This window comes from Crocodylus siamensis, chromosome 14, assembly GCF_052110815.1.
Source record: "Crocodylus siamensis isolate JL-2025a chromosome 14, ASM5211081v1, whole genome shotgun sequence".
Taxonomy (NCBI): domain Eukaryota; kingdom Metazoa; phylum Chordata; order Crocodylia; family Crocodylidae; genus Crocodylus; species Crocodylus siamensis.
The window spans coordinates 20,425,651-20,451,139 of record NC_143408.1 but is presented as its reverse complement, the minus strand read 5'-3'; the positions used below and the strand labels follow the sequence as shown (position 1 = coordinate 20,451,139).

The 25,489-nt window shown below is 49.2% G+C and overlaps 1 protein-coding gene across 6 annotated transcripts in view; it reads right to left on the bottom strand.

Annotated features, from left to right (window-relative positions):
* Positions 1-25,489, bottom strand: part of NTM (neurotrimin) — a 623,570-nt gene that overhangs the window by 10,405 nt on the left and 587,676 nt on the right. For 3 of the 6 annotated variants that reach the window (XR_016439146.1, XM_090027298.1, XM_090027300.1), the window contains exons 5-8: positions 19,666-19,800; positions 18,474-18,594; positions 14,182-14,333; positions 9,153-9,188 (exon numbers count right to left, since the gene is read on the bottom strand). Coding sequence is in view for 5 of the 6 variants with exons in the window: in XM_090027298.1 (XP_089883424.1) it covers positions 9,153-9,188; positions 14,182-14,333; positions 18,474-18,594; positions 19,666-19,800 (444 nt within the window). In the remaining variant the exon portion in view is untranslated. The remainder of the gene's footprint in view (positions 1-9,152; positions 9,189-14,181; positions 14,334-18,473; positions 18,595-19,665; positions 19,801-25,489) is intronic. The other 3 variants (XM_090027301.1, XM_090027303.1, XM_090027302.1) reach the window with 1 other exon arrangement.

The following is a 25,489-nucleotide window of genomic DNA, read 5'->3' as shown; positions in this document are numbered from 1 at the left end:
AAATCATGGGAATACCTATTTTCCTGGTGATGGCAGAAACCGCCTTTTTCACGGTTTCCCTGAAAACCACGAAGCTGTGAACCGAGTAGATCCCTATCTATTACCCCGGCACGCCCAAATCACTCTGTTGAGCATATTCATTGGCAATGACACTTTCCATGCTGAGGATGTACAATCTAAGTATACAAGATGAAAAAAGCTAATGGAAAGGCTGGAGGGTATTGCCCATTTTGCAGGTGGGGAAACTTGCCTTTAAATTGTGTCTGAAATTTTCAGAGCTGCATAGGGGATTTGGAGATACAATTCTCATTCAACTGAATCTAAGCCCCATAAGTCGATTTTAAAATTATAGAATCAGAAAATTAGGGGAGGAAGGGACCTCAGGAGGTCACATCTAGTCCGACCCCTGCTCAAAGCAGGACCAGCCCCAGCTAGATCATCCAAGCCAGGGCTTTGTCTAGCTGGGTCTTCAAAACCTCCAAGGATGCAGATTCCACCACCTTTCTGGGTAACCTGTCCCAGTGTTTTACTACCCTCCTGGTGAGAATTTTCTTTCTAATGTCTAACCTAAACCTCCCTTGCTACAACTTCAAACCATTGTTCCTTGTTCTGTCATCTGCCACCACTGAGCCCAGTCCCCTCAGCCTCTCCTCATAGCTCATGTCCCCCAACCCCCTAGTTTTGCTGCCCTTTGCTGGACTCTCACCAATTTATCTACATCTGTTCTGTAGTGGGGAGCCCAAAACTGGACACAGGACTCCAAGTGTGGTCTCACCAGTGCTGAGTGGAGGGGAAGAGTCACTTCCCTCAATCTGTTGGCAACAATCCTATTAATGCAGCCCTTAGCCTTCTTTGCAACAAGGGCACGCTGCTGGCTCATATTCAGCTTCTTGTCTGCTGTCACCCCCAGGTCCTTCTTTGCAGAGCAGCTGTTTAGCCAATAAGTCTCCAGCCTGCTGAAGTGATGGGTGGTGGAGGCTTCCATGTGCCAGCTAGACCTTGTGTCTCCAGCGGTCTGCTGCTTGTCTTGAGCCTACACCCAGTCTTGGAAGGATTACTAAGACTCATTCAGTCCTCTGACTACTACTCCATGCTGCCTATGTGGGCATCAATGATACTGCCAGGGGTAACCCTAAGTAGGTCAAAAGTGACTACAGGTCTCTGGGTGCAAAGGTGAAGGGGACAGGGGTTTAGGCGGTAGTGCTCCTCGATGCTTGCAGTCGAGGGAGCGGGCCCAGGCAGGAGTGGATGCATCCTGAAGATCAATGCGTGGCTGTGCAGATAGTGTTCCCAGCAGGGCTTTGGCTTCTTTGACCATGGGATATTGCTGTAAGAGGAAGAATTGATATAAAGAGATAGGATCCACCTGGTGAAGAGAAGGAAGAGCATCTTCACAGACAGGCTCGCTAATCTAGCGAGGAGGGCTTTAAGCCAGATTTGCCAGGGGATGGAGACCAAGGCCCTAAAGTAAGTGGGGAAGTAGGAGACCTGGAGGAAGCACAAGCAGGAGAAGGCAACAGGGGAGGCCTTCTCATACTTCCTGAGAAAGGGCAATCATCTGGTTACCTCCGGTGCCTGTACACAAATGCACAGAGCCTCGGAAACAAGCAGGAAGAACTGGAAGTCCTTGCACAGTCACAGATCTATGACACGACTGGAATAACAGAAACGTGGTGGGAGCTCACATGTCTGGAGCATTGTCAGGGATGGGTACAAACTGTTCAGCAAGGACAGGCAGGGGACAAGAGGAGGAGGAGTTGTGCTTTATGTAAAAGGGCTCTGTGATTGCTCAGAGCTCCAGTATGAAACTGCAGATAGACCTGTTGAAAGTCCCTGGGCTAAGGTCAGAGCTGAAAGCAACAAGGGTGATGATGTGGCGGGGGTCTGCTACAGACCACCAGACCAGGAGGAAGTGCTGGATGAGGCTTTCTGCAAAGGGCTGGCAGACGTTTCCTGATCACAAGCCCTGACTGAAGATGGAGGACTTCAATCACCCTGACATCTGCCGGGAAGGCAATACAGTGTGCACAGGCAGTCCTGGACGTTTTTGGAGAGTGTTGGGGACAACTTTCTGGTGCAAGTGTTGGACTGGCCAACTAGGGGCCTTGCTCTTCTTGACCTGCTGCTCACAAACAGGGATGAATTGGCGAGGAATATAGTAGTAGATGGCAACTTGGGCAGCAGCGACCACAAGACTGAGTTCAAGATCCTGAGGGAAGGAAGGATGGAGAGCAGCAGAGTAAGGGCCTTGGACTTCAGATTCTGCCTCACTCAGGGAACCGATGAGCAGGATCCCCTGGGAGGCCAGTCTGAGAGGAAAAGGAGAGTTGGTTGTATTTTAAAGAAACCTTACTGTGGATGCAGGAGCAAACCACCCCAAAGTGCAGGAGAACTAGCAACTATAGCAGAAGACCAGCTTGGTTTAGCAGAGAAGTCTTCAGTGAGATAAAACACAGAATCTCAGACTAAATGACCTGATTCAGGTCACCTGGTGAGTCTATGGTAAAGCTGGGATCAGCGCCCAGCTCTCTGGATTCCCAGTCCAGTGCCTTAAGTAGAAGATCGGACACTTTTTCCTGCTAGTCCTTACCCATCCAAAGACGGTTCATGATTTGCTCCCAAGATTTAATCAAATGGATTTTCAAGACAGGGAGCTCTGTGTTATCAGCATTGTCTCAGAACTTATCCCTGTACATCTAGTTAGCACAGGCTTCTACTTGGGCATACAGATCACACAAAAAGAAATGAGCATCCACTTGGTTAAAAAGGACTGGCTGAGGGACAACATCATTAAAGTGGGACAACATCATTAAAGTGGGCCAAAGAAGAAATGCAAATGGGTCTTCTCGGCATCTGCAAGGCCCTTTGCATTGCTGCAGCCAAATGATGGGGATCAGGATAACCCAGCACACAGCAGGGAAGCTCGACAGATGGTGGTTGCTGATGGTACAGGTTTAACCGCCCTGGCCAATTCAATGGGTTGAATTGCCTCTCTCTTCTACACTTCCAGATCGAGCAAGAGATCTCTGACCCTTCTCCTCTCCTCAAGCGGTAAGAGAGTTGGGGCCACTTTTATACTACTGCCTTCTTCCACAACTGGTGTGCTTTCTGCCATGTGGCCCCTCTACCAGTGTATTTAAACCAGAAGAAATTCCATATAAACCCTGAGCAAAGGCATCCCAACTACTCACGTGATGGCATGTTTCACCATGAAGAAACTGGGAAGCACGTGTCTAGTGTTTGCGCACACCAACAGTTAACACCAAATGGCATTTCTGAGCCAGTGTTGGAGGTGTCCGTCTTCCTAAAAAGAGGTGTCATTTGTGACACTGATTAGCCTGAAAGCCCGGTAGGAAAGCAGGAGAGACCGAGAAAGAGTTTCCAGGCAGTGTAATAACAATGGTTTAACAATCAGCTACAAACTCTCATGTTTACAATTTAAACAACAATTATTTCTTTTCACAGAAAACAAAGTAGAAAACTCCATCTGTGCTGATTGAAAGCCATTATTAGTGCTTGAGATGGGCACAAACGCACGGTTGAGACTCAAATCGGCTGTTTTGACTTCACAATGTCCTCGTGGGGGAGAAGCTGATGAGATTCTTTCTGGGGACTGGAGGATAGAGGGAAGTTCCTCTGGTCCCCTCTACCTGTGCAGCCTGGATACATGACACATCACTGCTGGTATAAATTGTGCCCTGGTATAAATTACACGGAGATCAGTACTGGAGACTAGTTGTCCTGGGGTAGCTGCCATGCCAGGCTCTATAACAGTGCCTCACCACTGCCGGGCAGGAGCGGGTAGAGGCAGGAAGCAGGTTATAGCTTACTTACATTGGGCAAATAACTACTCAAAGCTAACTGTGGACACACACTACCAATACCCCCTTAAGTTGCACCATTTGTTGTTCCCAGGGTAACTCTAGACCAGTTTCTGGTGATTTTACACTAGTGTCAGGCTATTCAGCCTGTGCCCATTCCTGTGAAGACAGTTGCATGTGTTGTGCGTCCAGCTCCTAGTCTAACCCAGCGCAGCTTGCACTGCCTGCTGTCACAACATGGGCCTATTTGTTCTGGCGTTGACAACAGAAAGAACGCCTGAGTAGATTATAGGGTTAGGCCTCTCTCTGTGCAAAGCAGCTTGGAAATTGCTTTAGAACTTGTTCTCATGAATGTAATACTTAACTCTGAAACCCTAATTCCTTAGCAGTATGATGGCAACCTCCAGCAAGAGTCTCAGAGTACTGTAGCTACAAACCTGAAACAAGGCATGTTTCCCAGTCACACTCCAGGCTTGGAAGGAGAGAGGAATAGCCACTGATCCCAAGATGCATGGTGTTTTCCCCTCTAACTTACACACCGCTTGCTTCTGCCTTTGAAGAAGGAATGGCTGTACCTGCATGGGGATAGGTCATGGGCCACTTACAGCTCTGCTGAATGGCATGTGAAAACCCTCGAGCCAAGAAGATGCTTCAGTTCTCACAGGAACCTGTCTATGGAAAATGGGCTACAACTGAGTCACGAGCCAACAGAAGGTGTTGGGAGGGTCACCTTGGTACTTCCCAAAACAGCCTTTATGACCTCAGCCTTGATAGCTGAGATATCATCTTTATACTGGAGAGGGACAGAGAGAACCATTATGTGCACAGCAGTCCAGCATGGGAACTGAACCGCTTATCCCATGCCGCGCAGTGCACACCATGTAAGATTTATGAGATGATGCCAATGCTCTTATAGATGGCAAAGTGAACCCATCAGCGGTGCTTCTGCAAGGCTTTGATCTTCACCTCTAAGCATTTAATTTGACTGAAGTGACCCACGGCTGTTTGTCTTATCTGCAGCTCCCAATAAATCCCAGCATTGTCTGTCCTTGCATAGGAATCATCTTCATATTATAGGACCACCGTAGGGCACTGCAGAGCACTTGTGTGATACTTCAAGAGGGTTGTGTGGACTTTATATTTAAGGAGCTTAATATGTCCAGGCATATGTTCAGCATGATCCAGGCTACTAGTGGAGACGTGTCCTTTCTTTCCTTTAAGATCGGGTTAAAGCTAGAAAGATCTCCTGCCACCCCTGCATCTAGATGTGCTACTTTTCTTCTTGAGTTCATGCAAAAGAACCCAGATCAGACATGGCAAACTCCCCATCCCCTGTTCCCTTCCCCTCTCAAGAAAACATGCTGCCCCAAAACGGTTGTTTTGTAGCATACAAACCCTGGCGACTTTTCTGGCATGTGCTGTGAGTATAACTACTACAGAATTAAAAGCTCTGCAGATAACCAACTCTCCTAAATCCTCAGGGAATGCCAAGTCTGCCTTTGATAACCACTTCTTTTTGCAGTGCACTTATATGATGTCAGGAGTTTACTCCAGTCCCATATTCGCTAATAAATTGGCTTGATGATCACTGTGAAGCTTGTAGACATTAATCAGATGACTTTTTTTCTGAGTGCTGATACCATCAAAAGCCATATTAGATTAATACTGGGGAGATAAAAGACCAAGGGGAAATGAGATAAAAGACTGAGGAGAAACTCTACAGTAAATGAGCAAGATAGAGTGACCCTAGGCTGCACATTCCCGCAGGAATGCAACCAGTGAGCGATGGGAGCACCTGTGTAAATTGGTCGTGCAATTCTCCTCCCTGCGAACCTTGTGTCTATAAATGGGCAGTGTGGGGCACTGCACAGTCACTGGCTCCCGCTAAGTCCTGTCAAGAGCCTAGAAGAGGATATGACCTGACATTTCAGGTCACAGGATGAGCAATAATAGCTGGGATCAGGAAGATGCACTGCTTGGGATATCATTACAGTTGGGTGCATTATAATTGCCTTGAAAGCAGCCAGCACTGGCTTTTATTGGAGACACAAGACTATAGGATCACCTGGCTCTCCCTGCAAAAAAAAAAAAAAAACAGCTATGTTATCAGTTTATGCACATGGGCCTACTAGTAGAAACCAGCTGCACCTCTACACTCAAAGCAAGCAAGCCAGCAGTGGTTTTCAGCTTGCTCTTTCCTAATTTGGGTATCTGCAAGACAAAGACAAATGAAGGAAGGGACTCCTAGCCAGCAGGCTGAATGATCTGGGTCAAGGCCTGTCCTCTGGGGGGGCCTGAGAAAACAAGTGCATCTTGCACCCTGTCCTAAGTGTGGCCAGGCTTAGGTTCACCAACCCTATATTAAGAGTCTACTATAGAAGTAATTGTGCCACAAGCTCCACACACATCAACCGTGGGTTGGACAGCCATAATGTGTCTTGGTGGGATGGAGGGCAAGTGAGACAAGTGGGGCCCATGCCACATTTGTGTGGTAACCAGCACCATGTGTTTTACTCAAGAGGAATGAGGCAACAATATTCAGAAAATAGGGGTAGTTTACTTTTACTAGCTTCTGTAGGCCAAAGTTGGGCAACTGCAGCCTGCCTTAGCTGAAGCCCCAGTGGTCTTGCCAGTGGGCCTCCAGTAGAAAGCAGTGATCTTGGCTGGAGGCAAAGAAGACTTGGATGTCTATGGTGGGATCAAAGCAAAATGGAGAGCTACCTGCTGGGCAGCCATAGACAACACCAGGTATTTGTGCACACCGCTGCTCCCCTACATCACAACCAGGATGGTGGCAGTGATGTTGGACTGATCCACCACAGTCTAAATCCAGGGTATCCCAGCAGTCTGACCGGCTGAATTTGTCTCATTATCAAAATCTTCCTGGCTCCTGAGGTATTCAACACAATGTTTAGGTAGGTCCCAGGCAACACCACCAGAGAACTCAGTGTGCGCTGTCTGGTGGAGTTTGCAGGGGATATTGTGCTGGTTCAGTTCCTCTGACAGCAACGGAGTTACACCAAGAAAAGATCTGGGCCGCTCTGTCCATGAAAGCCTGTCATTAGTGAATGTCACAGGATATTGTGAAAGGTAAAAGGGGACGTTTGCTTGGTGTGGGGCCGTGGGACCTGAATGGCTGTGCAGCCCGAGATAATACAGACTCACTTCAGCTTCTTCGTGTCTCAGGAACATCCCTGATGGGTGAGAATTAGGCACGCCTGACTTGCGACTCTGTGTGCTTATCAATGGTTACCAGGATTTTTAGGTGGAGCCCTGTTTTCTTGGCAAATCTGCAGCAGTTGTAAAAGCCTAGCAATTTCTACTTACTGTATACATCCATCCCCCGCCTCGCTCCCCCATGCCTCATACAGGTAGGCGTGTATGACACATACATTTATAGCAACTATCTGTTCCCTCTCTCTGCCTACTTATACAACCATCTATATCATCCATCCAGGTACTGCAGTGGTTTTCATCAATAACTTCTGTCCTGGGAACCCTCCCACCCCCCAGCAATGCCACAAGACTAGAACCACCCCCACTTCTGCAATATGGAGAGCTGCAACCCTGTGCATCTCTTCACAACCCCTGCTGAGAATGATTTATGGCCCACACTCATGTCTTGCTGTGTGTACCTTACCTGCCTCTCTCTGCTGTCCCTCAGACTGCTGTATCTGGTCTAGAGACCGTGCATATGTCCCATCTCTGTGCAAGGTCCGGCTGGCTTCTGTGACATATCATCAGCTTTGCTTCCCCTAACCCTCCCTCTCATAGAAGGCTATGGTGCTTCGTTAGTAGAATGGATTTGAGTCGTTAGAGCCGGAAGGTACTTACATGGTAGAACGGAGGGAAGTGCAAGGAGGAGAGATGCGGGGACAGCCATGCAGGAGGGAAACAAACAGAAAAAAAAAAAGACAAAAGGATGAAGGGATGAGTCAATAAACATCTCCAAACGTGGGATGAGGTGTCCTTGTCTCTGCTGACACACTGTGCGGGGTGGGGGATGCAAACACGTTTCCCGGTACAGCTAAAAATCCTTCTCTTTTCTCTCCTTTAAAGAGCTCTGTGCAGTAACTGCTATCCCTCCCCACCCCCAATTCTTTCCCTTGTCATCTTGGCTGGGTCACAAATAGGGGAGCCAGGAAAATAGGAGGGCTAGAGGCAATCGCTGGAGCCCTCCCTGTGTATCTTCTCTTGGCGAGGGCTGGCGGAGACGTTCAGGCTTCAGGGAGGAATACTCACTTCCTCCGCTTCCATGCTCTGCTCTTTCCCCTCTTCTCCTTCTCCTTTCTTCACAGGACCTACAGGCAGGTGGTCTCCATGCTCAGAGCAATGCCATCAGGACCCTTCCTGTTATCTCTGCGGGTGGCGGAGGTAGAGATGCTCAGATGCCTGGTCCGGGATAATCAACTGGCACCTGTGCATGCGCAGGGGCTGGAAGGATGGACTGCAAGGAGATCAAGGGGGACTCCACCCATGGGACAATGAGCGGCATATTCACTGTGAACCTGGGGGCTCGTCTGCTGCCTGGCTGCAGCATTCCCTTAGATGGGCCTTGTTTTAGGCAAAGCTAAGAGGCCTGAATTGGAGCAATTAGTGTAGCACATGGGTCCTTAGTCACAGACTCCCGACTTCAGGGGAGCAGCATGCCTAAGACCGTGCATGCAATATTGGTGCAAACAGCCCTCTCCATGTGCTCAGAAGCCAGGCAGCCCCAGGGTTTCAGCAGACTGTAAGTGGACACTGTGCTGACTAGAAAGATGTGGCCTGGGACTGCCCTATCTAGAGAAAGGATCTTGCAAGATGTTGAGTGCCCTCAACTCCCAGACATGATCACTAGGCGCTGGTGATGACTAGTACCTTGAAGGACTGGGTCCACGATTTGCAGTAATATCCAGGGCGGCGTCCTGCACTGCCACACAGGAGAAGGAGAAAAAGTAGAACTGAATTCCTGTGACGGGCTGAAAGCATCTATGGGGCGATGCTATGAAAGCAAAGTCCAGCTGGAACAGGCTCTGGGTGCGCTCTCCGGGAAGGGAAGAATCGGAACCTGGTTTTTCACATCTGTACAGTTAGCTCTGGACACAGTGAGCAGGGAAGGCTTAAGCCAGGTGATTTAGAGACAAATCCCAGGTGACTAACCTCAGCCCAGCTACCTGCATGCTCTTTGCTTGCCTGCAGGACACAGCACTGTCCTCCATGCATATTCTTGGACAGGGAGACAGGCAGCATCAGACCAGGCGAACGTATGGTGCAAGGTGGGGGGAGGTTAAAGGCAGGAGCGGGGGAAGAAGAACAGCAGATGTGACATACAGCAAGAGCAATACTGACCTTGGAACAAGGCTGAGCTTGTGGGCTCACTTATTTCTAAACCAGGTGAGGAAACAATGGAAGAGAAAAATGACAAAAAATATATATATATAGTTTATATATCACTCCACGAACACATCATCAGGCAACACAGAGATGTTGTGGGAGGGGCAGGGTTGGGGCTGAGGTGGATGGTGGGGAAGAATGGCAGACACTTTCTGAACTGAATGAAATGAATCATGGAAAACCATGGGAAGGATGATTCGGTGGGATGATTCCCTGCTTTACCTGTGGCAGGATAAGGTGTTATGCCTTGTGCTGTGTCAGAGTTGAGGGTAGTTTTACAAAGAGTTTAATTATGGATTGTATAGGGTGGTTTGGATAGGGAGGATTCGGCTTCAAGCAGGGCGTTGGACTAGATGACCTCTGGAAGTCCATTCCCCATCATTTTAGGAAGTGATAAATTAGACCAGCCTTGCAAAGGAGATGTTATTACAGTAGCATCTAAAGCCCCAACTGAGCCCATGGTGCCAGGTGTTGGATGAACACCTCATGAGAAACAATCCCTGCCCTGAAGACAAGGATGTTGGGAGAGCAGGAAGGCCATTTCCATGGTACACACTATTGATGAAGTGAAGTATTGCAAAGACTGTATCATAGTATGAATGTTGTGGACAGTCCTAGCACCCAGCCTAGCCTGCGAGATACCACCGGTAGCTGAATCCCTGCACCCAAGCAGAGTCACTCACAGGACTGGGGTCCCAGGATGTTACTCTCTCTCCTCTTCTGCAGATAGGGTGTTTTATTTCAGGAAAGCAGTGCTATTCAATGATATGCCCACTGAGGATGGTACAAGGAGCAATGCAGAAGGGGCCATGAGGCTCCAAAATGTTTTCTTTTAATACCTGTCTTTCATCCCATGCGCTCAATCATTAATAAATCCATCTTCCCAACCATCCCATGGCCCCTGTAACACCAGGTGGTGTTAATGTCATATACAGTCAGAACATCCTGATTTATGGGGAACCGGAAGAGCTGATTCAGTGCATTTTCAGTGTTACCCTCCCTAGAGCCTGATAATAGTGTGGTGTGGAGCAGTGCTACCCAATTAGCCTTAGTTGGCACTTAAGCTTTCAGACCAGTTTATTACCAGTCCAGAAGCCCAGAACAAGCTGAAAGAAACATGCCCTGTTTCCCAAAGGCAGAGGGGCTGGAAGGATGGACTGCAAGGAGGAAGAGGGTTGGGGAAACCTCAGTCCATCAGTGGAACAGGTTCACGCGAGGTTCACATGAGCAGAGGTTCATGTTATGCTAGACCCGGGGAAACAGTGATACTAAGTGGCTGCAACTTGGGGTACTAGACACAGTGCAGCACAAAAAGTAGTGGTCACTTGCTTGAAATGGGGATGGGGTGCCTCGTCCAGTGCATGTGCTGATTTAATACCACCCAAAACTGGATTATGCTGGCTGATCTCCTGTATCATCTCCCTGGGGGAATGAGGCTGCCCCTATGACAGCTTAAATTACAAAGGAAGAGAGTAGTAGTAACTACAAACCTGCCTCCCACTCCATGTGAATGATTCTGCCCATACTGGGAGATGTAACCACCCTGTTACATGCTTCCACGCTACACGGACTTTCTAGATGGATAATCAACAACTTGGGGCTTGGACATACAGCAAGTTTATACCAGTGTCACTGGCTTTTACTCCAGTTTAAAAAAGGAGCAAGCACTGGTGTAACTTACCTTAACCCAGTGTAGGCTAATCCAGTGGAAAATCAGGAGTAAACTACATTGCTTATCCTACATTTTTATAAGTCTTGTGTGTCCTCTTCCATCTTGGTTAGCTGTTTGCTAAAGCAAGCAGGATATTTCCTGCTCCCTGACCACCTCGTGGTAAGACAGTGTAAGAGTGCTGACTATGTGTCGGCATTTTGGGAGAGCTACCTTAGGCCCTGGTGTCATTTACTTTGGCGTACAAAACCAATGCTGATTGCACCACACATGCCATGTGCTCGGGCCCTCGTATGGAGGCAGATCCATATTTTCAATAGCAGCCTTTGATTTTGCACAGGTCCGAACATGTATACAGCACTAACTTTGAGCAGCGAGCTCTGTTTGGGCCGTGTGTGCTCAGTACCTTGGAAAACCAGCAGCTTGACATGTCTAAAGTTAGGTGCTCAGAAATTCAGGAACCTCATATCACTGTCATGTTGCGCTAATTTGGGGCTACCTGACTTAACACGGTGAGTCAGGGGCAAAGTGAGGAAGAGAAACCAGGAGTCTTAGTTCTGACTGCTGAAGAGATGCCCACGCAGGTGTAAATACAAACTTAACAGCACCTATCCCATGCTCTGCTTGAGTCTCATAGGGCCTAGATTTCTGTTCTCTTATTTTTTCAAGTCTCTCTCTGCTCTTTCCCTGTTGTAGTCGCTAGGGAAACAATGGCATCGTTGGTTTGAGTGGAGCTTAGCGATGTCCACAAGTGCAGTGTTAGGTCAGTGCTTATAATGAGGTGACGCTCATTCTCAGCTAAGAGGTGTGTGAAGCTGGGCAATAGTAGTTACAGCCCTAAGTTTAATGTACACCAGCTGGCCAGAGTTTTTCCATGGGCAGCAATCTGGAAATAGGGTGATAAGGGATTTGCTCCTCGTGCAGTTCCTGGTTGGCAATGCAGGCTCTAACACTTCAGCCTGCCGTAGCATAAAGAGCTGTGACAAATTATGTTGAGCAATTATGGCCCTCCTGGACTGTTAGTGGTATCATATGGATGCATCACTCTAAACACAGCTCGGGCATGCAGAGAAAATAGCTCCAAGATAAGGGTATGAAGTTTCCCACCCTCCACATCCTGCCAGAAGACTCATTTCTTTAATTTCATTTTGCAGTAAAAGAAAATCTGACCTGGAGCATGACATGCAATGATGGAGCCGTGCAGACTGTTTGCTCTCTGACTTGGGGCCAGCTCATACCACTAGAGGGGAATTCTGTAGGATGAGCTTGATCACACAAGGGCAGTTTTCTTGCCACACTCTCCTGTGCTGTGCTCCGAATTGTTTCAGAAACCTTAGGGCAGTATCTCAGGGCTGCATAGAGTGGAGATGGGTCTCAGGGTTGGACTGGAGAACCCTCAAGGTCCCTTTCAACCATGTGATCCCAGGACTTAAAACAACATCCCTGTCCAGAGGTCTGTTCAAATCCTGCTCAGCATATGAATGTCATAACTGGGCCAAGTCTCTGTCCTTAGGGAACAAGCATCCCGACTCTCTTTCCTGGACTTGTGCAATTACAAATCTCGAGTTTGGGATCTGGATAGGCCCCAAACCTCAAATAGAAACTCAGCCAAAAAGGTCAAATCTTGAGCCCAAGCCAGGAGAAATTGCTAGGTCTGAAATAATTTCCTACTAAACCCAGGAGCTGGCAAGGGCTTCTCTGGAATCTGTCTCTAGTTGGTCAGAAGATTTACCTATGTCAGTGAAACGGGCTCAAGAATCAGGTTTGCTGGAAAGCAAGTGCTCCCCATTTTCAGGTTTGGGTACAGGAACTTTGCACAACTCTGCTGTGAGACTGCACATATGCACTCAGCAAAAGCAGCATGCCGAGGGGTCCTCTCATGTATCTGACTGACTACTGTGGAGATAGTAGTAGATAGCTCCAAGGCCCAGTTTGGTGGAATTCAAACTTTGAGATGGCTGAAGGTCCAGCTCAGATCTGGATCCAATTTTTGCATTCATAAGAGGCCTTAGACTAAACTGGTGGCTCAGGACACACGTGACCTTTGGAGCACTTCAAAGCCCCCTGAGTCTGCAGGTGGATTTTGAGGTCTGAGCCTCTTCCCCGAGCACAAGCTGTCATGGTTTATTGTGCTGTTCAGAAAAAAAGCAGCGACTCAAGCAGCTGATCCTTCCTGGTATTTGGAGGATCTCATGTGACATGGTCTGAATAAGACCCTGGAATCCTGGATGTTTTATATCGGCCTGAATGCGCTACCACAACCTGCAGTGTGAGGCTAGAAATCTCATCAGGACAGACTTTCTCCCATGCTTCCTGATTCCTTCGGATCAGGGTGAAAATACTCCGCACGCTACTATTGACTTGTGTGCCAGTATTTCCTCTTCTGGTCCTGTTCTGAAGCACTGAAGTGCCACGAACAGGGGGTGGGGTGGAGGGTGAGAAGTCACCAGCACTTTTTCCAATGGTCTGCATGGGTTTGGGAGCAAAGGGCTGCAGGGGGTTGCTTTAGCCAGTAATGGGGTCCTCACCTTATCAACTCTCAATGTCCAGCTTCTATCTGCCCCAGACTGTGGTGGGGAAATAGGTATTTTGATTTAGGAGTTATGAGATAAATGACTCCAAGTTCAGTGCTGAGAGGTTTTCGGGGTATGCAGAAGAGGGAACCAAAGGGGAGATTTTAAGGGGAAAAAGTGAAGTCTGCTGAGGAGAGCAGGGAGTGGACAAGCCAGTGACTGAGAGGAGATGGAGAAAGCTCTCTCAAGCAAGAGCACAGGGGTCTGTGCAGATCAGGGCTGCGGATGCCTGGGGGCCGGAGGGCATGGAGAAATCCAGGAATGAATGAACAGGGTGAAGGGTATTGCAGGGCAGTGGTTTCCTGCAGGTTGGAGCTGTAGGCAGGGGTGGAGGAAGCTGGGGTGAAATAAGCATGGAGGCTTAATTTCCTTTGGCCCTAAGCAGGCCCTTCACCACCCAGGGGCTGTGGTGGTAGCATGGCCCCCTGTGTTTCTGGTTGTGTTGTTCTCGGGAATAACAGCTGACCCTATATGATCTGCTCACTGCCAAACTTCCAGTACCACCGGGGCAGAGACAGTAAGGAGGACACATCCCATCCTGTGACATCTCCGCTTTGAGATGAGCGGAAGTGGTGTGCTCTGGCGGGTTCGTCTCAGTCAGACCCCTGAACGATCACCCTGTGGGCTTTGCATCCTTCCACCTTCTTCCTCTCTCCTCCTGTCTGGAGCCCTCCTGTCACTGTCTGCCTTGGGAAGCGTTCCTTTACCCCGTCCTGCCACGTGCCCCACCAGCCCTACTCACCGTAGAGGATCATGCTGGCATTGGTGTTTCCTAGCTGGTTGGAGGCTACGCATGTGTAGTTGCCGTAATCCTGCTCGGAGACGTTGAAGAAAGTCAGGCTGGAGAAGAAGGCTTTGCTTTCAACTTTCAACCCTTTCTGTCCTTCAACCAGCCTGAGGGAAAGGGAGAAGGAGAAAGGGGGAGGGTGACAGCTTCAGAGTGAAACTCATGGGGGCATCAAGGTCCAGCTCCCTCCACCCTCCATATCCTCAATATTTCAGCAGCCCCTGGATGAGGAAAGGGCCCTACCACACTGGATACTGTGCCAGGAAATGGTAGATACTGCCTAACCTGAAGTGCTTACCTGTAAGCAGACATGTGGTTACAAGGGAGGAGGGTGGGGGAATGGAGAGGTGAAGTGATTTGTCCAAAGTCACAGGCCAGGGCAGTGGCAGAGCTGGAAACAGGGCCCAGCACTCCCGAGTCCCCCACTAGAGCCATATCCTCTTGACCACACTGTCCCAGTAGGAAACCTTGGAGAGGCAGAGCAGCTGCTGCCCCAAAGTGGTCTTGGGGGTTGCAATGGCAATGAGCAGGGTAAAACCACGGTACCAGGCCGATTGTTTAGTGTGTGTGTGTGTGTGTATACACATAAAAACAGGAGCATATTTAGGACATATTTCTCATGCATGGACACAAGCCCCTGCCCTCAGGGGGGTGCACTGGAGGTAGCGTTCCCCTGGCACACAGTCAGGGACTTGGGCGTCTGAGCATGCACCGAGCACTAAGGCTGCTTAGATGAGCTCCAAAGCAACCTGGTGGCTGACGGACCATGCGAGGGGCTCCTCATCCTTTTCAGGTTTCTCCCACCCTCTTTCCCAGCTCTCTCCTCTTCTCTCCCCGGTCGTCACCTGGAACCTTTGCTTGCTTCCAGATGTGAGAACCCGACGAGGTGGCTCTACCTACCCCACCCCTCCGTTGTCCTCTTCTCTGAGCCCCTCTGGGTTATCTCATCCCTCTTTCCTCCTCCCAGTCCCTCCCTCAGCCTTTGGGGAACTTCTGGCAGTCCATCTCCTGGGACCCTGCATTTTCATGCCTGCTTTCTTGGGCATACAAAAAGCAGTCCTAGAAAGGGTTTGGTGTGAACAGAGCAGTTTGGGTCCGTGTTCCTGGTGCCAATGAAGAATTTCATAGATTTCATAGATTTCTAGGGTCGGAAGGGACCTTGTAGATCATTGAGTCTGGCCCCCTGCTCTAGGAAGGAAAGAGCAAAAGAAATTTCTCTGAGAAAAACAAAACAAAACAGAGAGACAGGTGGGAGTGTGCATTTGCAGTGCAAGAGCTGGCTTTGGTTGAAGAGGTGGCGGGATGAAACGGTTGGGGGCTTGATTGGAGGACTATGAGGTCTGACAGCCATGTGACTGCAGAGGAGACTCAGAGAGGAGGAGCTGGCATTGCTCGTGAAGGGCACTTTGGGGCAGCAATGTGGAAATCCAGGGTTGTGAGGGAAGGAGACTCCTGCAGGGGCACTGGAGAAGGCAGAATGGACCAGGGTGTCAACCACAGCTTGGAGGGGGAAGGAGGTGTGTTGGGGAAGTTATAAGGGCACTGGGCTCGGAAAGGGCGCTGGCCGAGTGGCCTCTAATCTCTCCCCTCACCCACAAACTTTATCTGAAGTTTTGGTCTAGCCAGAGGAAAGGCTGAGACACAAGCCTGCTCTGGGTCTGAGCCAAGTCTGCCTGCCCCACCCTGATCCCCAAACCAGTGCTGCCACCCAACCAGTCCTGTCATTAGACTCAGTCCATGGCCCAGGGGAACCTGCTGAGCCTTCCCCTGCTGCACCGTGAGGTCGAGCAGCAAGGTATGATCCAAACTGAGGAGAGATGCTGCAGCCTGCGACTGCTGTGCCCTATCTGGCTGAGGGCAGCATGAGGTGACCAGCTGGTGCTTTGCAATGTTTTGCAGTTCTGGGAATCATTCACACTGGGCTTTTTTCTTCTCAAAGCCTCTCTCTCCCTCCCCTCTGCATCTCTGCTGCTTTCTTCTTTATTTGATTAGCTAATTCCTCCCAGCAGGGGCCTGCTCTCTATTACCAGCACCCCAGCTTGCACTGGGTCTTGACTGACAACTCACAGCAGCAACTGTTTTGAACACATTTTTCATATTCCTGTTTTAAAGGTCTTCTCAATATGGCCTACGCCTGATAACGTACTTTAATCCAATGAGGAAACATTCTCCATTTTATTCTATAAACCTGCCTCTGTTCCTGAACTACAGCTAGCAAACAAGCCAACCACAGAGCAACCGTCATTTGCATAGGACCTGCCAAAATTGAAAGCTATTGAACGTTTTCTCCACATATGACCCTTATGCATGGGTGACTGGTGCCTCCTGAGTCTGGGGGGCGCACCTGAAGAAGCCGGCAGCTTTGGTGCTGATGAGCACCCACAGAAGCCGCTGGCGGTGTTGGCAGTGGGGGACAGCCCTGTCAGGGGGGGCACATGCCCCCTCGTCCCTCCCTACCAGTCGCCTTTGCCTTTACGTGACATGAACTGAGCACTGCAGTACCCTCATGAGTCTCCATTTTACAGGCAGGGGAACTGAGGAGTAGAAAAGCCACATGATTTACTCAAAGACATAGAAATGTTTGTGGTGGAGTTGAGAACCAAAACCGTGTCTTACAAACTCTGGGCAGCACCCTAACCACTAGACAAACCTTCCTCTCTAAGCTGGCTGGCATGGAAAGGGACTTTGGAAATGAGAGTGGTTATAGACAAAAGCTGCTTTCATCTCTGCTCCATTGTGCAGACAATCCAGCCAAGGTAACAAAATCTTTTCTCTCTATAAAGACATCACATCTTCTGTTTCAAAGGAACAGGACAGAAAACGCTATTAGTCATAAGGGGCGTGTATTTAAAAGGACCAAAAGTTTGTATAACCAGACCTTGGCTCTGCCAATAATACTTTCTATAGTGCCAAGCAAAGATCTGCATACTTCTTGCCAATGTGGGGAATCCTATGAAGCTGAAGAAATGGTGGCACATGAAGTAGTGGTTTTCTTTAAAGTCCGATAATGGAGTAGTAGCTCAGGCCTGAAGCTAGGTCAACTCACTCCTAACTTTCTCCAACTACTAACCCATATAGCTGACTGCCTGTGCTGGGCACCTCAATGCCATCTGCCCATGTGGTAGAGGCCATGCAGAGAGATCTGGGCAGACAGATCTGAATTCAGGGCACCTGCATTTGGAGTGAGGATAGCGAACAATGCCCAGAAGATCAAACTGGAATAATAGCTTAAGAATTCAGACATGCTACAACACGGTTAGAGCAATTCGGGGGCTTGACTGCACTCCTCTTCTTGTTGGAGTTGATGGGACCAGTTGTACAGATTGAGTTACTATTACAGGGAAGGCTTGAATGGAAAGCCCCAATTTAAAATCCACCTGGGTTGTGGGGAATGAGCTTCTGAATGGAGATCAAAACTTAGTCGCTGGCACCTGTGTTCATGCAAGGCCAACAAGGAGCTTGCATGTGGACACTAGCAGATTCTGGACACATTTGATCCAACTCAGCACACTTCACAGTGGGCCTGCCTCTCATTCGTAGGGTGTTGTCCTGCAGGGAGCACGGACCTCTCTTTCCCTGCAAACCTCCCTTTTCAAGGGCTGAACAAGAATGGGTGATGGCTAATTGCCTTGGCACTCTGGTTCCTCCCAGTTTGCCTCTTCCCTTATTAATATGCTGGAGACACAGTCATTGCTCGATATTTAATTATTGTTTCCCTTGCCTGGAGATGGCCCCTTGATGCATTGGGCTGAAAGGCCGGCTGCTCTCCCCACAGCTCCTCTGGGTGCTTTTGTGCACCTGCTTTCAGGCGGTGTTTTTATGGCTCTTTTTTTTTTTTTTTTTTTTACAGCAAGGCTCTTCATAACTATCCCAGTGCCTGTTACAATGTTATTACAATGCCAGGGTCTCCCACCCTGCCCCTGCTTCCTTTTTCCTGCCGTGAAAGCGCAGGGCTGCCACAAAGGCAGAGCTAAATCGGGTCGCTGACCCCACTTTCTCCCCTCTTTTTCTAAAACCGGCGCTAACAGGCTCTGCGGCCCCAGTGCAGACTTAACAAGTTCAGCTTTGTTGACGCCGAGTGGAGTGCACGCAGCAGCCAGCCCAGGAAGTGATCCATGCAAATCCCCTGCGGCTTGTGGGAGGAGGTGTTTTTCTGCTAGGGAAGGAGGTGCTGAGTTGGGACTCAAGGACGTTGCTTGGGGAGATCCGGGGGTATCCCCCCACCAGACCCGGGCTAAGGGATTTACCTTTTGTCGTCTTTGTACCACTGGAATTCTGCAGAGGGCACGGCTGAGGCCTCGCACTGGAGAATGCCCTTCTGCCCCACGGGCACCCCTGTGCTCTTGGCGTTGGAGATATATGGTGGGTCTGTGGGGACAGGAGAGTGCTCGAGTTAGTCTTGGAAGACCCTCCCTCCTTCCTGCCTTTCCTCTGCAAACCCTTCTCCACCCCGGCCTTGTGGTCAGAGCCAAAGGAATCAGCTAGAGGCAAAAGCTCCCTGTGCCAACTGCCTTCCCCCAAACCGATGGGAGGCTGGTTCTCCAAGCCAGTGCCCAGTTCCTGCCACTCAAGCTCTGTTTTACAGGCCTGCAAGGAACTTTACTCCCCGTGTTCAGACAGATGGGAAGGGCAGGACCCCAGCCCTCTCTGTGCCTCTGCCCAGCATGGGCCCTTCTGCCTGCCTGCCCGATTCACCTAGCAGCACAAGCTTATTGGAGCTTCTATTTCTCTCTATGGGTAACTACCCTGCACTGTGGTGTGAGCATGTATCACTGCGTGTGAGCATGTTGGCGTGTGTGCACAGGTGAGCGGGTAGACACCCCATGTCTCATGCTTTTTGTCCAAGGGCACGTATTCACGTGGGCATGCATATGGAGGACTGCCTGGTTTTGCGTGTGTCTGAGAGCGCATGCCTGAGGGTGTTAGGGGCTAGATTTCCTCCACTGCTCTCTTAGTTGGAAAATTTCTGCACCCTGCGCCCCCTATTTACTGCTCACTTTCCTGTTCACATTTCTCCAAGGATCATCAGCACGGTTGGCTGCAACAACCAAGTGCACGAGAAGAGCTGGGGAGGAGGGAGGCGAACAACATGGAATTCAAGAACCAAGCTAATGGCAAAACCCATGTCCGCCAGACTCCCCTCCCAGCCTCGTGCCCCATGTACACACAAGGCCCCCTGCAAGACACACCCCACCCCAAACCTAGGCCTCCTTTACAGTAGACTCACCCACCCCTCACCACCTTTTGTCCTGTTTGTGCCTGCACCTTAACCTTGGGCAGTAGCACACACGGAGAGGGTGTTTGCAACAGTGGGCAATGAGCAGTTCCCATCTCCACAGCACTGGGCTGGCCTCTCTACCCTCTGTCCTGCCTGGGCTAACCTCCTGCACTTGGAGCCTCCCAGGCACTGCAGCCTAAAACCACCCTGGGGTTACTTACAGTTTACGGTGACTTTTACCCTCCGGACGACAGGTGTTGCCACATCATTGGTTGCGCTGCACTCGTATTCCCCTGACTGTTCCCTGGTGATCCCCGTGATCTCCAAGTACTCATCTTCGCTCACAAACCCCACAGCTGCAGAGGCCAAAAAGAAAAGGAAAACATGGACTGGGGTGTGACTGAATGCCTGCATCAGTGACCCACAGGCAGAGGCTAGCTGTCCACCTAGTCCCGTTGCGTCTGGCACCTGTTTAGTATGCCCCTCTTGGGGGAGCACTCCTTTCTTTGTGTCAAGAGGGAAAAGTCATTTTTCAGGCTTAGTGGATGTGGGTGATTCTCTTCTGCTCCATCAAGGCACCCCAGCTATGATCCCAAAAGCCTCCATGAGGGTCCTCTTTGAGGAAAAAGCCACACTGAATATATGTATTCAAGGTCAGCTTCTACAAAGAGATCTGCAGAAACAGCCTTCCCTGCTGGGGTCCTGTAACAAGGCTGCCTCATCATACAAGGCTGTCTCATCACTCCAGTTTGGTCTAGATGTGTGACCATATAACTAAGAGCAAGTGGTGGAGAGATCCCCAGTTAATACACCCCTTTCTCCAGGAGCCCAGGACAACTTGCCCAAGTCACACAGCCTAAGTGGAGGGATTGTGGTGGTGTTTTTAGAGGTTGCCCCCTTGCCAGCACGACAGCACTGCCCAGTCTGCCCAGCTGACTTAGGAACCCGTCCCAGTCCTGAATGTAGATGTGGCACTCTATTGAGGAAATCCAGCCTTAAGTACTTAGAGGCTCAATGATATACCTGACCTGAAATGAAATGTTGAAGCATTAGCTCAGGGCTGGCTGAACAGCAGCAACCCCTGAACCATAGGGACTTAGGCTCCTGTGCATTCCTCTGGCAGGTTGACTTGTTGTCTGAACTGCCATGGCCAGGCACCAGGTCACCCCAATATATTCCTATGGAAAGTTAAGCTATAGTCAGAGAACTGTGGTCAGGCACTAAATCAACCCAATGTATTCCTGTTGCATCCAAAAAAAGCTCCAAATATCCCTGGTGGCAGGGTAAAAAAAGGTGGCTCAGCCAGCTCTGCCACCAGCTAAGATAATGCCATGCTTATAAGTTATAACTACCTGATATTAAAAAAAAACACATAAATAAGCCTGTTATTGCTAACCTTCCCTGAGTACAATTTCTCTGCTCCTTTTCAAGTGAAAAAATCAGTTTGACCTTGAAAGAAAAAAAAAAACCATCTTTTTAATAGCCCCTGAACAGAAAGAGAGTAGGATTTTTTATTTATTTCCTTTAAATCTCTCCATCGCCTTTATCAGATCTCCTGCAGCCGGGATGCTATAATTACTGCGCAAAGCATCTCTGAGACCAGTGTCACACTTAATATTCCTATAAATTTTAAACGGTAGTCCTTGGTACATATGTGTGGCAATTGGTGTCATATTTTAATTAGGCTTGCCCTACACCATCTGAAATTAATAATAGCTTGAATTACCAGTGTAATTTATAAATTAACATTGCTGCAGCATTAGGAAATAAATTAGCTCCGGACAGCTGTTTCTAGGAGCGAGCGCCAATGGTGTAGAGAAAGCTTGCAGGTCCCTGGTCCCAGGGGGGTAGGGGTAGCTGTACTTGACCCATGGAGCTGAGGGGATGAGAGGACACAGAGTCCTACTGCTTTCCTGCCCCCATTTTCACCCAAGGCCACAAGGCTGTGACAAGCACCTTGACATGTTAGGATATGCTGTCCGAAGAGGTTAGGGCTCAATACAGTTGGTTGATCAGGTCTCACACATGTTGACATGTGCATGCATGCATAAATACTCATCTGCATGGAAAATATGCTCACTGCAGGTTTACACAAAGGCATGTAGACCTCGTTTCTGTTGGCATTCTTAGAGCACCATCAGTGCAACATCTTATCAGTGAGAATAGAGTATTTTCCAAGAGGCTATTTATCTGTCTATTTATCAATCCATCTGCTATCCATCATGCCTCACTCATCAGAGTATGAAGGCAGCAAAATAACATGCATCCATAGGCACATGTCAGCAAATTACTAAGATGGACGTAATTACATTCATTGCACGAGGTACAAATACGCGGGCATGTGTGGGCGCACGGATGCATCCACCCACGGAGACATCACGCACTGCATTGCTAACCATGGCACTGTTTACTGCAACTCTCCCATGGCTGGGACTATGATGGGGGCTGGGGAACTCCTGCATGCAATAGGGTACAATTCCTCCACCTCTGGGCAGATCAGCAGAGCTGCTCCATAGCTGTTAGATCAGTCTGTAGCGGGGAATGACCATGGGATCTGTAAAATAGTGCAGAGACACTGCACAGCCCTCTCCAGTCACACTCCTTTGCTGAAACCCCCTGCAAAGACCTAAAGGAGCAAGCTCTTTGCCATTGGAGAACCCTGTCCCTTTAATGTGCTTTCACCCTTGTAGTACAGAGCCACACAAGTTCCATATGTCCTCTCTTCTGTCACTGGGGGAGAGAAAAAAGGTCCCTCTTATATGCATGCATACACATAAAGACTTGTGAGCACGCACAAAAGCTGGGGGTTATGTCCATGCACTTACTCACCACCCCCAATACTATTTAAACAGTCACCAGCAGCCATTTGCTTCTGTAGCACATGCCTGCATGGCAAGTGGGCACGGTCACTCCTTGAATTTCTGTCTCTCCTCTGACCCTATCTCTCCCCAACTCCTTCTCTCCCCCCGACAAAGTGTCTTACACTTATGGTTTGATTCAGGAGGAAGTGAGTGCGACGCACTCATATACAGTGTCCTTTCTTCTGAAACCAAGCGTGCATTAGCAGTTCGCTTCTTTCATACTTACAAGCATCTCTCCCTCAGAGGAGTCCTTGGACCACAAGCACGTGATGACTTGACTTGTAGCAAAAAGCTGCAAATGCATTATTCAATTCTACCCCCACCACCATGCAGTTTCCCCCTAGCCTAGCATGAGCTGGAGACAATTTTCTCACACTTCCAAGTGCTGCCTTCCAGCACTAAGCTGCTCATATCTCATACCATCCAGTGCCCAACTCTCACTACAATTAGTGCTGGGGTTACGCCTTGAGGCCCACCTCCCCATTCACATGTCCATGGTCTCTTGGTCTACACAAGCACAGTGTCTCTCTCTCTGTCTCACACACACCCATGCATTTGCTCTAGCACATCTGCTCCACCCAGAACGCACCGGTCTCACACCAGCCCTCAAGCGCACTTTATTCAGCTCTGGCCCCATCTCAGGGCGTTGGATGAGGGTGAACTCCTGCATCCTTATATAGCCACAGGCTTCCTGGCACACTGCTGAACTGTTAACATCCGCGTGCCTCCTTGGCCCGGTGCTAGAATCCCCACTGGAATGGCTTACGGCTGAAATTGCTGAGCTCATCAGTACCTCGTAGAAGCAAAGGGCAAGATATGAAGGCGTTACCCCAAAATCAATATCCTTTGAAGACACAAAAATTGTAGTTTTATATTCCATGGCTTGTGCAGTAATGTGGTCTGCAAAAAACCATTCCTTTTATGGCTGACCTAGAATTGGCTTCTCAGTAGCACAGCACTGCCTGCTGATAAAATATGGACACAGCCAGTGGCCTTCTGCTGTTCTGTGTGCAAGTTTATGCAAAGGCACCGATAATTCACTGGTTCCTAATTAACGAAAGGCCTTTTCCTGAGTGGGGGAAAGCAGTTTAGTGAGTGCCTTCCTTATTGGATTGCATGCCAAGAGAATTAGCTTCTCCAGTGCGCAGGGCTAGCATGCAGTTTGATTTGGGAGGAAGTGAGCATGAGTGTATTTTATTAGCATGCAATTTGCTTTGCCAAGGTAATGGTGAGGGTCAGCTTTCCACCCACAAGAGCTAGAAAAAGTCAGAGATAAAGGTTCCTAGCCCTTCCTTTTTGTCCCTTGATAGTGCAAAGTCTGAGATAAATGCAGGCTAATAAACCTATGGAGAGACAGAGCAGAAAGGGTCCAGGGATCTGATTCACTTTGAATTGGTACCTACAATATTTGATCTTTATCCAAATGATTCAAGCTTCTACAGTCTGCAAAAAAATTGAGCCCAGATATACAGTGCTGCATTAAAACAGAGGCTGGGCGCTGCAAGTGAGCGCTTGCTTTTGTGCCCATCAGAGGCTGAAAGATCGGGTTTCCTACAGCAACATAACTGATTAATTACTGATGTTACTGTAGCTTTGTTGAGTCAAGGCTCTGCCAGGCTGGGTGCTGTGCATACACCCAGGGCATGAAGAGAAGAGGGAGAAGCAAAATGTGGAAAGCCCAAGGTCACCCAGCCGGCCACACAGCCAGGATGAGACTCCGTCCAAATATACGACCTCTGCATCACATGGCCCCCAGTTTCTCCTGTCGGTACCCGTATTACTAATGGATGGGGACCTATTTAAATCATGGTTTTGCAATTTTCACAGAAACCCTGAAAAATGGCGATCTCTGCTCTCCCCACGAAAAATGGCATTGGCCATGATTTCCCAGGATAGTAACTAAAAAAAAACCTTAATAAGTTGACTCCCCAGTGGGAGGCAGCAGTCCTTGCTTCTACTGTGGCCCAGCCTCACAGCCCCGCTGGGAAGGGAAAGCACCAGCTGGTGGGGGGGCACACAGGGCAAGACACCAAGACGGCAGCTGCCCCCTCATGCCTCTCTGCCAATCGGTGCCGAGGAATGGGGCTGCACTAAGGGCAGCCAGCAGTCAAGATGGTGGCCACCCCCTTGTCCCTCCTTCTCCGAGGGCCTCTCTGCCAAACAGCACTAAGGGGTGGGGCATCACTGCCGATCAGGAACAGGGGGTAGGGCCACCATGAAATGACTGCCTAATTGACTCTTTGGGCCAAGACTAGGCTGCTTTCAGGTCCCTACTTATGGGGTATTTGGGAAATGTTTACTTTCCAGCACTTCTGGGCTAGAGACAGAAGTTACACCTAAACCAGTTTAAGTGATCAGAAACTGGTTTAAATCTGTAACAGAATATAAGTTCAGTGCACATAAACCAGTTTCAAGTTGGCTGAAACTGGTTTAAGATAAACCCAGTTCAATGTAGTATCAGCCTTAACTGATTTGCATCAAAACTATGAAACTTCTGTCCAAGACCCCTTCCTGGTTCAAGTTAAAACACAGTTCCCCAGCATCCCAGAATGCTTTGCAGCCCTAGGCTGTGCTGTGCTGTCTGCTCCAGCAGAGATGGGTTGGGAGGTGGGGAGGGGAGGCAAGGACTGCCCCCTCCCCAGGCAAACCCCAGCTGGGATCTGGAGCCAAGGGCTTAAATTTCCCTCCTCCTGAGTACAGAGATGCCCTGCCCTGCTAAAAACTTACTGCTAGTTGCAGCTGTGGACTACAAATCCCAGAGGCACCTGTAAGCAGGTAGAAGAAGTAATGAGCAACCCTGCTGAGTCCTGCTGCTGTAATCCTGGACTGTAAATCCCAGAGACCTTGGGAGCAGCAGGAAGAGGAAGCGAGCACACAACCCTTGCTGGCTATGTGCCAGAGAGCTCTGGTCTAGCACCCCGTAGCTTCTGGCTTAAGCCGCTGCAGGTATGCAACTGCATTTCCTGAATCAAAAGTAAATGTCTGTCCAGTTGTTTCTCAGTTCAATCTCTGCCAATTAGACTAACCTGGAAAACCTAAATTTATTCAGCCTTTCACTTTTTGACTGTCTGTACTTAGCCCTGGTCTTCCACTGATTCTTGGGTCCTTATTCAAATGAAAACAATGACCCTTGGGCTAGAGACAGAAGTTACACATAAACTGGTTTAAGTGATCAGAAACTGGT